This window comes from Leuresthes tenuis, unplaced genomic scaffold, assembly GCF_036924035.1.
Source record: "Leuresthes tenuis unplaced genomic scaffold, fLeuTen1.0.hap1 SCAF_4, whole genome shotgun sequence".
Classification (NCBI taxonomy): domain Eukaryota; kingdom Metazoa; phylum Chordata; class Actinopteri; order Atheriniformes; family Atherinopsidae; genus Leuresthes; species Leuresthes tenuis.
In genome coordinates, this window is record NW_027325358.1 from 19,137,784 (window position 1) to 19,151,278 (window position 13,495).

A 13,495-nucleotide genomic window follows, 5' to 3' on the forward strand; every position below is an offset into this window, starting at 1 on the left:
TTAAGGCGAGGAGAAGGAGAGGAGCGCGGGATGGAGAGGATGCGTATGTGTGTGTTGGGAGGTGGTTAAGGGGTGGCTGGAGGAAATAACAGCACACACACACACACACACACACACACACACACATTCGTGAACTGACATACCACAAGATAACCAACCCCACGCAAGGTGGGGTAAGCTTCCACGCATATATGGTTGCATGTGTATATGAGTAGGGGGTGGTGGGTCCTTGCAGGGGGATCCTTAGTGCTGTCAGGGGGGGGGTTAGTAAATATGCAAAGAACCAGTAAATTAAATCAAACTGCCAAACTGTCAATTTCGGGGTAGCATGACTAGTGCATGAAAATGGCATCACTGGAAGGTATCAAGGCTTTGGCGGCCCCCTTATCCCTGGGCTTTTCTGGCATCAGTTCAACTTTGTGTAGAGAGGTGGCTAATTTTGCATGCAAATTTCAGTCAATAAGCTCCAAGCAAGGCGTCCCAGGATATTTCAAAGGATCTGACAGTAGATTCCCCCTCCTCTCTCCTTCTCTCTATCATTCTTGCTCACATTCTTCTTTTGGCTTCTGAATACCAACTAGACAGACAATGAAATTCAATCACCCATTTGCTTATGCTTTGCATATGCACGCTGTCCCCTCGATGCTGCGTGCCCCCCACAATTCAGCCAGCACATCCTCTCCACTCTAGCAGACTAAAAATAATGAGGGGGGAGGAAGAGAGGATGAGAGTGTCAGTGTGTGTGCGTGTGTATCATTACCCATCTACGCTCATGTCCTCCCACTCGTCCTTAGTGGGACTGGGGCTGTGGCCTTGCCAGCTGATGGCTTGATTGGGGCTGACTGTTTGGTGGCGGTGCTGGTGTAGAAGACTTCTGTGCCTAGTTGTCTTGGATTTGACCTTGCTGCTAATGTTGTTAGCGATCCCAGCTGCCCGTGTTGGTCCTCCTGCACGATTCCTATAGAAGTCCCTGGCTGCCCTGAGAATCCCTAGTTCCTGTCTCAGCTTGAGCATCTGATGATGAAGCTTGGTAATCTCTTTTTGAGATGCAGCCAGTCCGGCTTCTAGAGCCATGATCTCACCGCGATGTTGTTCCTCCTGGGCCAGGGCCTTGGCACGAGCTGCCTCTTCTCGGACAGCTTCCTGCTTTTGCAGACGATCCACGGAGGCTTGGAGTCTGTGGCAGTCGTGGTCCAAGTCTTCATTGGCCTCAAGTAACTGCTCTTTCTCCTTTCTCAGCCTGTCTGTCTGCTCCTCCAGGGACACCATCCTCCGCTCCAGCTGGTCAATCTGAAAGTATCAAATATGTGGCCTCAGTCTTACATAATAGTGGGTTTTTTTCACCCTCCATATCTGTCGTTTTTACCATCAATACTCAAACTCCTGACAATGCCGTTATGGTGTAAGCCAGTAAAAACAACACGTAAAATCTGAGTTCACCCTGTTTGAGGTTCTACAGTATGCCTGTAAAATTCTCACAGAAGTTCCAGTTCCTGCTTTGACCTGTGACATAGCATGCACACGTTGTTTTTTTTCCCCTCTCCACTGACATTTTCCCAAGTGTATAATTACAGTTTATGTGCTCTAAAAAAAGTGGGGGCAGGCAGGCCAGGCAAGGCCATGGACATCTGAATGGCAACCCCTTACCCTGATCATCTTTAACTAGACAGCAACCAGGAACACTTAGTCCTTTTGTTAGATCTTCGATGGAAACTGTTTAAGAGAACAGGGGCTGCCTGCTGGGTTTGTGCCTCCAGGCAATTTTTGCCTTTTATTTGGTTCTCACTCTGCCTGCTGGTGAAGCCTGGTGCCTTTCAAGCAAAATTAGATGGCTATCCCCACTCCTGATAATTCCCTGTCATGAAAGGAAAGTGGGGCAACATATGAAACAATGCCAGCAGGATTTAAAAGCAGGAATAAAACAAGTGCAACCTCCTAACAGCTTCGGTATAAAATTAACTTTTGCTTTTGAGGAACACATGTACTGTTCATGACTATTTACAGATTTATTCATTTATTTTTTCTGTAACTAAGAGTCAAACTACTCTCTAGCTCACATTTGACTTAGAAGTACCTTCAAAGAGTGAGAAGACCTTTAAATCATCTTTGAAATAGGAAAACCACATTTTCTGACAGACATCCTGCTGGAGATGGCTCTGTCGGATTTCTTTTATTAGTAATGACAAAGAAGACTTCATGATGGCATAGTGCTGTACCTTTTTAAATGACTGTTCCATTCGGCCTGAAGAAAGAGAAGGCTTTTTCGGAGTGCTGCTTTTGACCTGGTGCTCCTCTGCCATTTTGTGAAGCAATTCTTTAAAGAGGAACAAAGGTTGTTATTGTGACACATTGAGTCAAATTCAGGTTACTCAATCAATAGAATTATTATAAAAGGGTGCATTAAATCAATTAACACGAGGAAGGTCTAATTTCTTTCCTAAGGTACAGTCTATTTTTTTTTTTTTTTTGCTTCTTTTGTCAGTCACTTCTCTAATGCACTTTTCATGTAGCTTTGAAATTTTCCCTGCTACAACTCACCACCTGTTTTGAAAAGCATATCAAATAGAGTCGTTTTATTCCTGAGAAACAGAGGTGTTTTTTTCATTAATTTTTTTTTGGTGGCCAAAAGAAAAAAAGAAAAATTAAAGGAAAGCACAGTAGGCATGCATACTGTGTGCAACAACTCTCCGGGGATCTTAAACAAACCAAGAGAAGTGCTTGAATCCCCGGTGAACACATAGCCCCAGGCTGCACTGCTTTGTAGTCCACTGTGTTTCCCCAAAAGGACATCTAATCTCCACAGACAAACACGCTGCTTTATTCTGAGAACATCAATGATGGCATTGCCAAACATAAGATTTAGTCTTAAAGAGAACAAAATGCATGCAAGACTCCAAGTGCTATTTTCTGCACACACGTCTGTCTACTCACACACAAACATACAAGTTTGGTGTCGTTATTTGACATAAGATCGCTGCCTTCCGGGATGGAAGGACTTGTTTTGCTCACCTACTGTATACGCAAAGGGCAACAAAAAAACAATATGGCATTTTCTGCCTGTCATTGTCTCTCGTTCAGCATTCATGACAAGACGACCTAAGTCATTTGTAAAATGAGGCTTTAAAACATCAAATATTAAGGACCTCGACTCCTCAGGTCAGTTGATCTGCTGGAGAGTGATCTGGTTAAACAAAGAAAAAAAAAAAAGGGGGGGGGGGGCACAGTAAGAGAAAGACAGAAGGTTATGTCGTAAAGTGCTGCTTCCTTGCTTTGCATTGACGCCTTGCCCAGAGAAGTTTGTTACCTTGAATTAGTCTTCCCTTTTGTCTTCCTAACATGTCACATTCAATCACATAGAGCACCAAATAGGACAGGAGGGCTGCTGTGTTCACTGGGTACATAACCAGGTTGAGAGACAATTATCCAGCTCCAGTTGGAGTGGCATGGGAGTTGGCACCTCAGCACTACCTTGATACGAAGACGCGGTGGCTCCCTAGTCACCCACTGTTGAAGGAGGTTCCGGCACTGCCGCATACATTAACGTCCCTCCCATGTCTCCTCATAGGATGTAGCTCAAAGGCCCCGTTCCTTTCATCTGCTGCCTTTCGTTAGTGTGATCTTAGCGTGAGCTCCTCAACCTCACATCCTTTTGATCGGGTCACAAGCGTTCCACAGGAGTAAATGCTTTGGCCACTGACAATCCTCCCTTAGTAATGCTGATTTCACTCCAGACTGGCTCCTCACACACAAGGCTTTATTCTAATTACTAATAAGAAATTAAAAAAAAAAAAAAAAATCACTAAAACATTCGGCATTTATTGATTTAAATGAGCAAGAGCTTTACTCCCATTGCGTGATTACGAGTCAGCCCGGATGTAAAAGTAAGTATGTTCTTCCGTGGAAGTTTATATCCCGGCATTCCTAACGGGACTCTCAATAGGAGAGAGATCAGTATTTCAATTAGTGTAATCCTTTAAATGACACACTGCATTGCTAACAGACACCGTCACTACTTGTGAAGAGAGAAAAAAAAAAGGATCTGAAATAAATCGCTTATTGAACCACGTTAATTAAAGCCACTAGTTAAAGTGGACGGCATCTGACAGTGTCACAGCTTAGATTAAAAGTAATCTGCTTTTGAACACCGACAATGATATTTGCAGGCAAGATGGGCGCGATTTGATCTTCTGATCAATTCGCCTGGAGCTGATCAAGTCTTGGTTGAGTTGTTCTGTTAATTCTACTGGGAGCAGTATTATTAATTCTACTCATTTATACTCGTATCCCTGAGTTGAAGAGACAGCTCAAAGATGCTTCTTCGTAGAAAATGCTTTTTTTGTTTTTTTTTACAATTACAAGTAAAACTTTTAGCACTGATCATAGATCCTTGGTTAGCAGTACAATGAAAATTAAGAGGAGGTTGATTGTGTATGTAGATTTAATTTCCAACGTAAACTGAATTGGGGAAAACAGCCAAAAAGAAAGCATGTTTTTTTAATAAGTCACTCTTTCCCACCAGCCCCAACATAAAGAAAAAAGGGCTCACCTTGGTGGTCCTTAGCGAGACACATGTGGAGCTCCTTTACGGTGGCCCGGTCCATAGCGGCCTGCACTCGCAGCATGTCCAGCTCCTCTTCCAAACCAGCTCTGCAGACACACACACACACACACACAGTTAACTTTTCTTCACACCAAGTTTACGTAAAATGTAAACTCTGTAAAAACTCCCCAGTAATTGCTGACTGAGGTGGAGTTGTTTTTTTCCCTGACAGCCAATGTGAGTTGCTTAGAAATTAGGGCAGTGGCTAAGGCCTTTTTTCTTTTTATGTTTGGCCGATAGTAAAATGCAACCATTTATTAATAATACAGTCTGCTTAATTCTGTTATATTTGCATTGTTTTCTTACTTAGAACAGATCCAAAAAAGAAGCATTTGATCCAAAAAGTAAAGAAAGAAAAAAATCCACCTGCTAAATAAATGCTAATCAAAAACATCTACTCACAGCTTCCAGACTGACAAGTCTGCCTGCCCTGCAGGTGCATCTGTATGCATTTTTTTGGTTATCAGCCTTGTGCCATCAGCTCAAAATGGATTTAGACTGACTGATTAACTCATTCAGGCCTGATGCAACATATGCATGCTTTTATCTTTCGGGCCTCATGCAGCGTAAGCGTCACATTATTATTTTCAAGATGCATAATCAATTATTTCCATGACAATATTGACTAAAAAAAACAGAAATGGTCACTGTCTAAGTCGATGGTTTAACCTCTCAAATGTTTCTTAATTCATTTCTCCAGTTTGTTCAGAGGCTGAGAGATAAAAAGCTTTTTGGTTTGAACTTTTTCAGGAAACTCTCAGAGAAAACCTGAGAGTTTGTTGCAAGTTAAGCCTTTGGCTGAAATGGGTTCAAATGTCACGATGAGAATGACACAAGCCTTGTATGATTTGCATCATTGAAATCTCAGTGGAATTCGTTATTGTAGAAACTTTGGAACACATTTGAGGTTGATTCTTATGAGCTGGCTTTCCTTCCCAAAAAGAAAGATGGCATGGTGAAGAAATCAACTAATTAAAATGCTTTTTAACTCATCTGGAAATCAAAGTGACAGGCAACATGAAACACCAAGGTAGGAAAGTAGTCTGTGCATAAGTGTGTGTTTGTGTGTGTACCTTAACAGACAAACAGGCTGTAAAGTCTGCCCAATTACCTCTCTGCAATTAGTTTGATTCCTGCTAAAGGCTAATTATGTGGAGCCATGCTCTAGACTTTGCACTTTCAAGTTATTATTAGGACCCCAACTGTAGTCTACTGAGGATACACACAAGCCCACAGAGACGACCGCACCTGAAACACACACCTAATTTCCCTCCCCTCTGCTCCAAAGAGTCTGAGAAAAACACCAGAATCAAGCTCCAACTACTGTAGTGGCATTCTCCTCTCAGTTAGCCTCATTACAAAATTTTTTCTTTCTTTCTTTCTTTCGACTGGCTTCTTAAAGCACGTTCCATGATGAAGCCTTTGTGCAGCAAAAGGGCAATTGTGGCCGGGGTACACTACGACGAGCATAATGGCACTTAACATACCCTCGACACAGATTCAACCAATAAAATGTTGTTACTTTAACCCAGGGAGTTATTCCATTCAAATGCCCAGAAAACCATAGCGCAAGGAATGGACGGAGTTAGCATTAGAGGCCTGGTCTAATGGCTGACCCAAGCTTAAATAAGTACACAAATGACTCTCCCCGGGGGGAGGGGAGCAGATGGATATGTGTCGCTTCTCTATAGATTTTCCTCCATAAATGAACTCAAGTCAATGAGGCACCAGCACTGCCTTATGAGTCCAGGCTGTTAATGGTTCCAATGCGCTGAAATATGCAGTATGTAGCGGGAGCCTGTTTCATCTCATGTTTCTCTTTTATGCCTTTTCAGATGCTGACAGTATTGATGCCAAACCAAAGTCCACTTGCAAAACATTCGGTTTAGTTGAAGGATATGCATTGTTTCTCAGATGGAAAAGAGATTGGATTTCAGATGGAGTTCATTGGCCCGAGGCCTCTGTTTTCATGAGATAGCATTGTGGCCATGGAAGACTATAGCGCCCTTATTCACGAACACGCAACTAACACTTCTAGAAATGTGGTGACACGTTTTTGTTGATGTGAATGTGGTGGCATATCTTAAATCTTCACCATGGGCATTTGACAAACAAATATTCAGTTAAAACTCCACATGGCAGGTTCCAGTGATCCATTTCCACAGAAAAACTCAATGCAATTAGCAACAGCTACCACTTGAACCACTTTGTCAATCACAAATAGTCCATTTAAGTTCTGTTTTATTTATATTTATCTTTATTTTTGAACATCACATAAAAAAAAGTGAAAACTTTGATTTCCTTTTCAAAAGTTTTTTCCTTAGAAGTGCAAGAGGTCGACTGAGTACAAATGACTGAATTACAATCATTTTGTCATGTAAGTGTGTTTGATTTATCGTACAATTTCATTGGACCACTGTGAACTATACGTTAATTTTATTGGTCTAATGTTACGAGGCAAAATGTTTGAAAAAAAAGGAAAAAAACATATTAGCCGCACCGTATTATAAGCCGTGGTGCTCAAAGCCTGGGAAAAAAGTAGCGGCTTATAGTCCGGAATTTACGGTATATCAATACACAAACAGTGGACAGGTATCTTTCTGCCTACTGTTGCTATGAACACCAGAAAAGAAAAGCTTATAAATTTAAAATCATGTATAGACATCACTGTAAGGCTGCAGAACTGGTCACAACATTCCACCCACTAACTGTGATACTGTGGATCGGCATCATGTTATAGCTGCCTTAACCTGAGACAAATTCCTCTTCCCCTCTTCTCCCTATGTCACAGTAGCCCCAGGAACCTGCACTGCAGCTTAAATTAAGTCATGTTTTCCTGTCATATCCTGCATTTCACAGCGGAGAAAAGATTCTCTGCAGCTGTTCTTCGAGCAGTTCTGGATCTTTTTTTATTTGCATATGGAAGATAAATCGCTAAACAATTTTCAATTCCCTCTTAACTTGGCACTTTACCCAAGGTAGAATATCACTTGGTAGGCAAAAAGGCAAAAGAAGCTGATCGGCCGAAACTAAAGGCAACAGACAGGTGATGTGTTTGGTAATGATGTAGTCAACAATGTGAGCCGGTGTCTCATGCCGCTCTTTTGCCCCAGCTTTAATAAGCATTTTTGCAGTGCTAGAACTCAGCCCTGAGCCATCCACTCTGTGTCATTTGATCTTGTCTCTACCTGTGCCGCGCCCAACACAGCTAAGAGCAAAAGCTGCTAGCCTTCATCCACAAGGGTGTACAACACAACATCTTCTGCAGCCCACTGTGCTCTCACATGCCAGCCTCCTTCGTGTTTCTTGCTCTCGCATTAAAACGCATGAGAAGAGCAGGGAATACGGTGGTAGCATTAAAACACCGCTGGCACTTTCATCACTGGGGAAAGACTTTTGTTTAGGGGAGTGCGTGTGTGCGTGCACGCAGGGGTGTGTGTGTGTGCGTGGGGGGGGGTTTCTATAAAATCCAACTTGGGCTACTCGGCTGTTCATTCATGAACAGATTTACGTGAATAAGTGACTGATTGAAATCAACATACTCTGATACGTATTCTAGCTGAAGGCAGTGTAGCGGTCAACAGTGAGTCTTTTAGTATTCAGATTTTCCAGCCATGGGCCGGTGACACGAGAGATAAAGATTTACGTTATTACTATTCACAAAAGAACCAAAAGCATCAACTACATTTACTATCTAAGCAGCGTGATGATGCAGTTAGGTGTCCTAATATGAAATAAAACAATATCATAATGTTGTATAATACTTACTGAATATGAGAGGTATTTGTAAAGCTAAAAGCACTTTGATCCATTAACATCAGTCTAAACATGAGAGGAAATAGTCTCCACTGTGTGTGATCCGTGTTTCATACAGCATTTTGCCTGTTTGAGACTATATAAGATGTGATGCATTGTAAAGTTTAGGTCACTGTTACTTTGTCTTTTCCTTTTCTTCTTTTTTCTAACTGACTTCCCACGTAATTAATAAGGGGGAAAAAAACTGCAGCTGTCAGATTTAAAGACATGCATAAAACATTCTGTTTGTGCGTGTTTGCGTACAAAAATGTGTCCCTCCTCCGACTAAGTCCTGGTCCAGAGGGCAAAAGACTCTCATTACTTCTAATACCTTTTAGCGAATCAAGATGAAACGAAAAGAAATAGCAAAATATGAGGAACATTAGGGCAAACTTTATTAAACTTAATTAGAGTCAACGTCGCTTATTGGGGAGGTTCATGTCTATAATGGTCACTCTCTACAGAGGAGCAGTGCAAATGATCTCAAAGGCTTTTTCCCCAGTAATCGCTATCTAATTTATGCTTTGATGTCGTCTGAGTACAGCATCTCAAGTCTGAGGGTTCACTGCATGTGTTTATTCTGTTTATGGAGCCTAAATAATCCCTGCCTCTTTTTACCAACAGACCTTTAACAACAATTAACAAGCACGGACATGGAGTGCCGCAGACAGATGCATAATGAGGCAGATAAAATGATCCCACTGCGACTTTTCTAGCCCACCCTGCCCATAGTTGCTTGCCAGCAATTTACCACAGCCAGAAAGATATCATCCTTGGTGTCAATTAGTTTATCTGTTTGTGCCTTTTCCCTTAAAAGCATGCAGAAAGCAAAGAGATCGTTTTCAACAGGTTAAATGTTTAAAGTGTATGAAAAGCTGGCTCCTTGTGCCAGATACACTCAGTTCATGATTATAGCGTAAAGGAGTTGGTATGACTAGACCATCCACTGAATAAAAAATAAAAAGTACAAGAGTGGTTCCCTACTGCAATGAAAAACTGAAATCATTGGGCTGGCTAGCACAAAAGCAATGGAAAAAAAAATCAACTGGCTTTCCATTTCAAATCCATAAAAATCTGAGGTTAGCCATGAGCCGTGAAAGTGTCCTTCGACGCTAAAAGTGTCCCTAACGTGTCACCGTTGTATGAGAGTGTACCTTTGAATGGGTTAAAGAATTGTGAACCATATGAGTGATCAAATGTCAGAAGCAAAAGTGGACAAAGATTTGCTTTGTGTTGGAATAAAGTTAGGTGCTGAAACAATGACGACTGTCCAGTGCAGTTGTTGTCTGTGGTTTTCATCACTGCTTCTTTGTTGGTTATTGATTCGGGCACTTGTCGTGTTTGTGAGGAAATCTGTTGTTGTTTGCCCCCTCCTGACTCGAGGTAAGTTTCAACCAATCAACAAATTACCTTGAGAGCTAAGCTCAGTTTTTTTTTGGAGGACTACATGCAAGTTTATCTGTGTTGACTGAATACCAAAAGTCCTTCACTCTGCCTGAGGTGGCAGCCACACAGACAGATGACCATGAAAGCACAAACAAGCCCTAAATATAACCCACCACCAGTGTGAAATGTCAGCGTGGAACCTTTAAAAAACCAAAGTAATGTTGTTTTTTGTGAATGCTACCATACTAAATGAGGTCCAAGCAACTGCTTCACCTTCATATTGGGGCCTAAGATTTCTATTTAGCTTCAAGAGCTGAAAAAAACTCCAGAGTTCAGAGTTGTCTGCGGTGCAGGAGCTTAATGGATTGAAAAGTCTTGCTGACAACCTTCACAAAGATGCTAGATAACATCAGTATAATGTTCTAATGTTCACATATTTCAAATGTGGCCAGATAATTCATTTTCATACCTTGTAGTTAAAGCAAATGAATGTCGTAATGTTCCATGAGAAATCTTTGTCATAGGTTCATGCAGCCGATGTATGCTGTAAGTTTAAAGGAACATTTTTTGTTTATACATCCTCAAGTCGTCAAACTGAACTCTCTGTCTTTATATCAGCTAAAAGAGTAGAAAAATAGAGAGGTTTCACCTTTTTCCTCAACCTCTTTATCAGGTGCACAGGTGGGAGGGGGCTAGGTTTGTTAACTTCCTCCCAACACTGTGGGGACCCACTGTGCAGGAGTTATCACAGCAATATTCATATTGGAAATGGTCATCTGGGCCTCGAGACATTGCTATATAGGTGCTGTATTTGGAGAAGGTGAGAGGAAGCATCTGTGAATGATGTTACGACAATGAGGAAAGCAAATGAGAGTTTAAAGAGAGACTCTCCTCTAAAGGCTGCCACTATGAATTTAAAGCCCTAAATTTCTCGACAGCCACGAGTTAATTAGTCATTAGCGGATCATTGAAAACACTTATCTAGCATAACCTTCTCAAGTCCAATTATTACAGCACGGTCAATGGAAAAACAAGCTTTAAACTGCTTGCCCCGTGAGTTTCCAAACAGCTACTTTAAAAGGAACTCAGGCTTTCTTTGACTATGATGGACACACTTTTCTCAGTAGCCACTTCACAAAAATGTGTGTACTGTGTTGCAGGGAAGTAAATCTGGTGGATTAAAAAAGGATTTGCTAGTAGTTCCAAAAACCCAAACTATTCACTTCAGCTAATTTTCCAAACAGGTAAAGAGTAGAAAAGAGATGGGAACCCCTGTGAACACACAGAGCTTTCTGAATATGGGAGTGAAGACCTGGAGAGGAGAGTTTCCAAAAGCACGAGCGTAAAGATCTCAGCAAAGTTAGCACCAGCCATCCGGGCAACGACTGGTTCCAGGACCAAGAATTGAGTAAATGAGGTGTAGCTGGTCAGGGGCACATAAAGGGATCAACAGTAACCCCGACGGACAGGACAGTTACACAGCTAGGAAAAGAGCCAGCAGTTCTCCATCCCTTGTGGTTTTCCTTACAGGTCAGATCCAAGGACACGGCATGTTCACTCTGGTCTGTTCACCTCCACATGCCCCGCCCTCGGACCATCAAGTGCTCGGCTCGGCTCAGCTCTAGTCGTGGCCAGGCAGGCAGGCGGACGGACATCCCTTAACAGGCAGCATTGGCGGCACTACGGCTGCTAGCCTGTAATTAGCTCGGACAGCTCAGGCTTGGAGAGAAGCAGCCGGGCTATATCATAATGAGCTCAGCTGGGATTAGGAGGACAGGGCAGGGGGGTGAGCAGAGGGGAAAGCAGTGGAGGGGGGCAAGTGCCAGAATTCTGGCCTCAACCTACTGCAGAATCACAGAGGGCCAGAGGGAGGCAACTGGGAAGACAAGTAGGATGAGGGGAAGAGGAGGATACAGAGGAACAAGATGGAGAAGGGAAGAGGTGAAGAGAGGTGAAGGCAGGGGAAAACAGGAGAGAGGTACACAGTCGCTTTAGGCCAAGCTTTGTGTAACACCATAGATGGTCAGCGTTCGTGGTAAAGATATGGGTTCTTTTCTGAATCAGGCAAAACAATGGCTACACTAAATCTCAAGACAGAGTAAAGACAAGAGCAGTAGTAAAGCCAGATGCACAACGAGAAGAAAAAAACCTAACAAAGACATTAAATCAAAAACATCTTATGTCGTCAGGTACGGGACTGCTTCCTCAGGTGGACTCCACACTTCTACTACAGTATGCTATGAAGGTTGTGTTTCTACTACCGTGTCGCTACAGCTGTCCGTGTGTCAATAACCAAGTTTAATCTGGTCTCAACTGTCAACAATGGCAGGTTAGTAAACTCTTTACCATCTTACACACTCTTAAGTATGTCAAATGTCTTATTGACACTAATACAAGCAAAATAACAGTTTGTCAGTTTGGCTATTTCACTAAAACACAGCCAGGGATTCTGATAATGTGATTTTACTTCCTGTGAGTTTATGTGTGGATACTGGGCAGGCAGTTTTACAAATGAGCAGAGTCTAATGATCTTGCCTTTGCCCCTGCTGGCTGGTAATGATGTAGCAGACTCGATAGATGCTGTGAAGCTGGGAAGGGCAAACTCAAATTTTAACACCTACCAACAAGAAGGGACACTGGGAGAGTCTGGCAGCTTGTGTGTACCCATGTAAGTGAAAATGCTTTAAATAAATGTCGGTAGATGCACTAAATTATCCAGTGCTGGTATGTATTTTTCTGGCAGGCGGTTTTGATCACCGGTCACTTACTTTTCCGTGGAGAGTTTTCTGGTGAGATTTTTCAAGTAGGCCAGCTCATTCCACACAGCATCGCTGTTCTCTTGCCGAAGCTGCCAGGACTCTGGGCGGAGAATCCTTCCACCTGGCCTAGACACACACACCCATATACAGCATGTCACAGGACAAATGTAGAAGCAATCAAATGCAGACTTATAAATTGGACAAATAACTCCACATGGAAAGCACACATACAACAGGGAAAATTGTTGGTACTGTACATCACCTTGCTGCCTTTGGCCAATTCACATGGGGGTTAACGAGGCCCCTTATTCTCACTCTGCTTTTGTTATTCCGCCATATTTAGCAGTATTCAAATCAGCAGCCTTGACTTTGACATTTCAGTGGCGAATCATGTACACACGTATGCATGTTTGTTTAAAGCCCAGGGCACTGCCCGTGTGGCAGGGCAGTGGAGCATTCCCTGTGTGACATGCAAATGTAAATAGTGGCAAAAACACACTTGCAAACGAGGTCATTGAAATGTCTACACCTCACTTATGAATACTTAATGACACTTTGTGCTCGGTAGTAGCAGCAGCCTCCGCTGAACACACGCACGCTAACGCACCTACATGCACGCCCCTGCTGTCCACAGCTGAATCCCTGCACACGTTCAACTCATCAATCAACCTCAGCCCAACACGTTCAATTCCAATTAGCTTTTCATTTGAAAACTAAAACAGGATTTAGTAAGAATCCACAAATTGCAAAAGTAGCTGATGAGAAGAAAGCATTTGCTGTCGCTCTCTGTTACACAGACACACAAACAGGTCTCTCATTTTCACTTAATCAGTGTGATAGGGCTGTGGAAATGGATTGTGGGGGTCTTTTTTTCCTTAGGTCATTATTGGCTACGTGGACTCCACCGCACTACGCTAACACTAGTTAAACCCTGGTTACTTGGGAGTTAGAATCT

The 13,495-nt window shown here is 42.5% G+C and overlaps 1 protein-coding gene across 1 annotated transcript in view; it reads right to left on the reverse strand.

The window, feature by feature from the left end:
- Positions 1–13,495, reverse strand: part of cntln (centlein, centrosomal protein) — an 85,545-nt gene that overhangs the window by 35,966 nt on the left and 36,084 nt on the right. Inside the window, exons 13-16 of the mRNA XM_072384961.1 lie at positions 12,550–12,666; positions 4,547–4,647; positions 2,217–2,314; positions 761–1,290 (exon numbers count right to left, since the gene is read on the reverse strand). Coding sequence (XP_072241062.1) covers positions 761–1,290; positions 2,217–2,314; positions 4,547–4,647; positions 12,550–12,666 — 846 coding nt within the window. The remainder of the gene's footprint in view (positions 1–760; positions 1,291–2,216; positions 2,315–4,546; positions 4,648–12,549; positions 12,667–13,495) is intronic.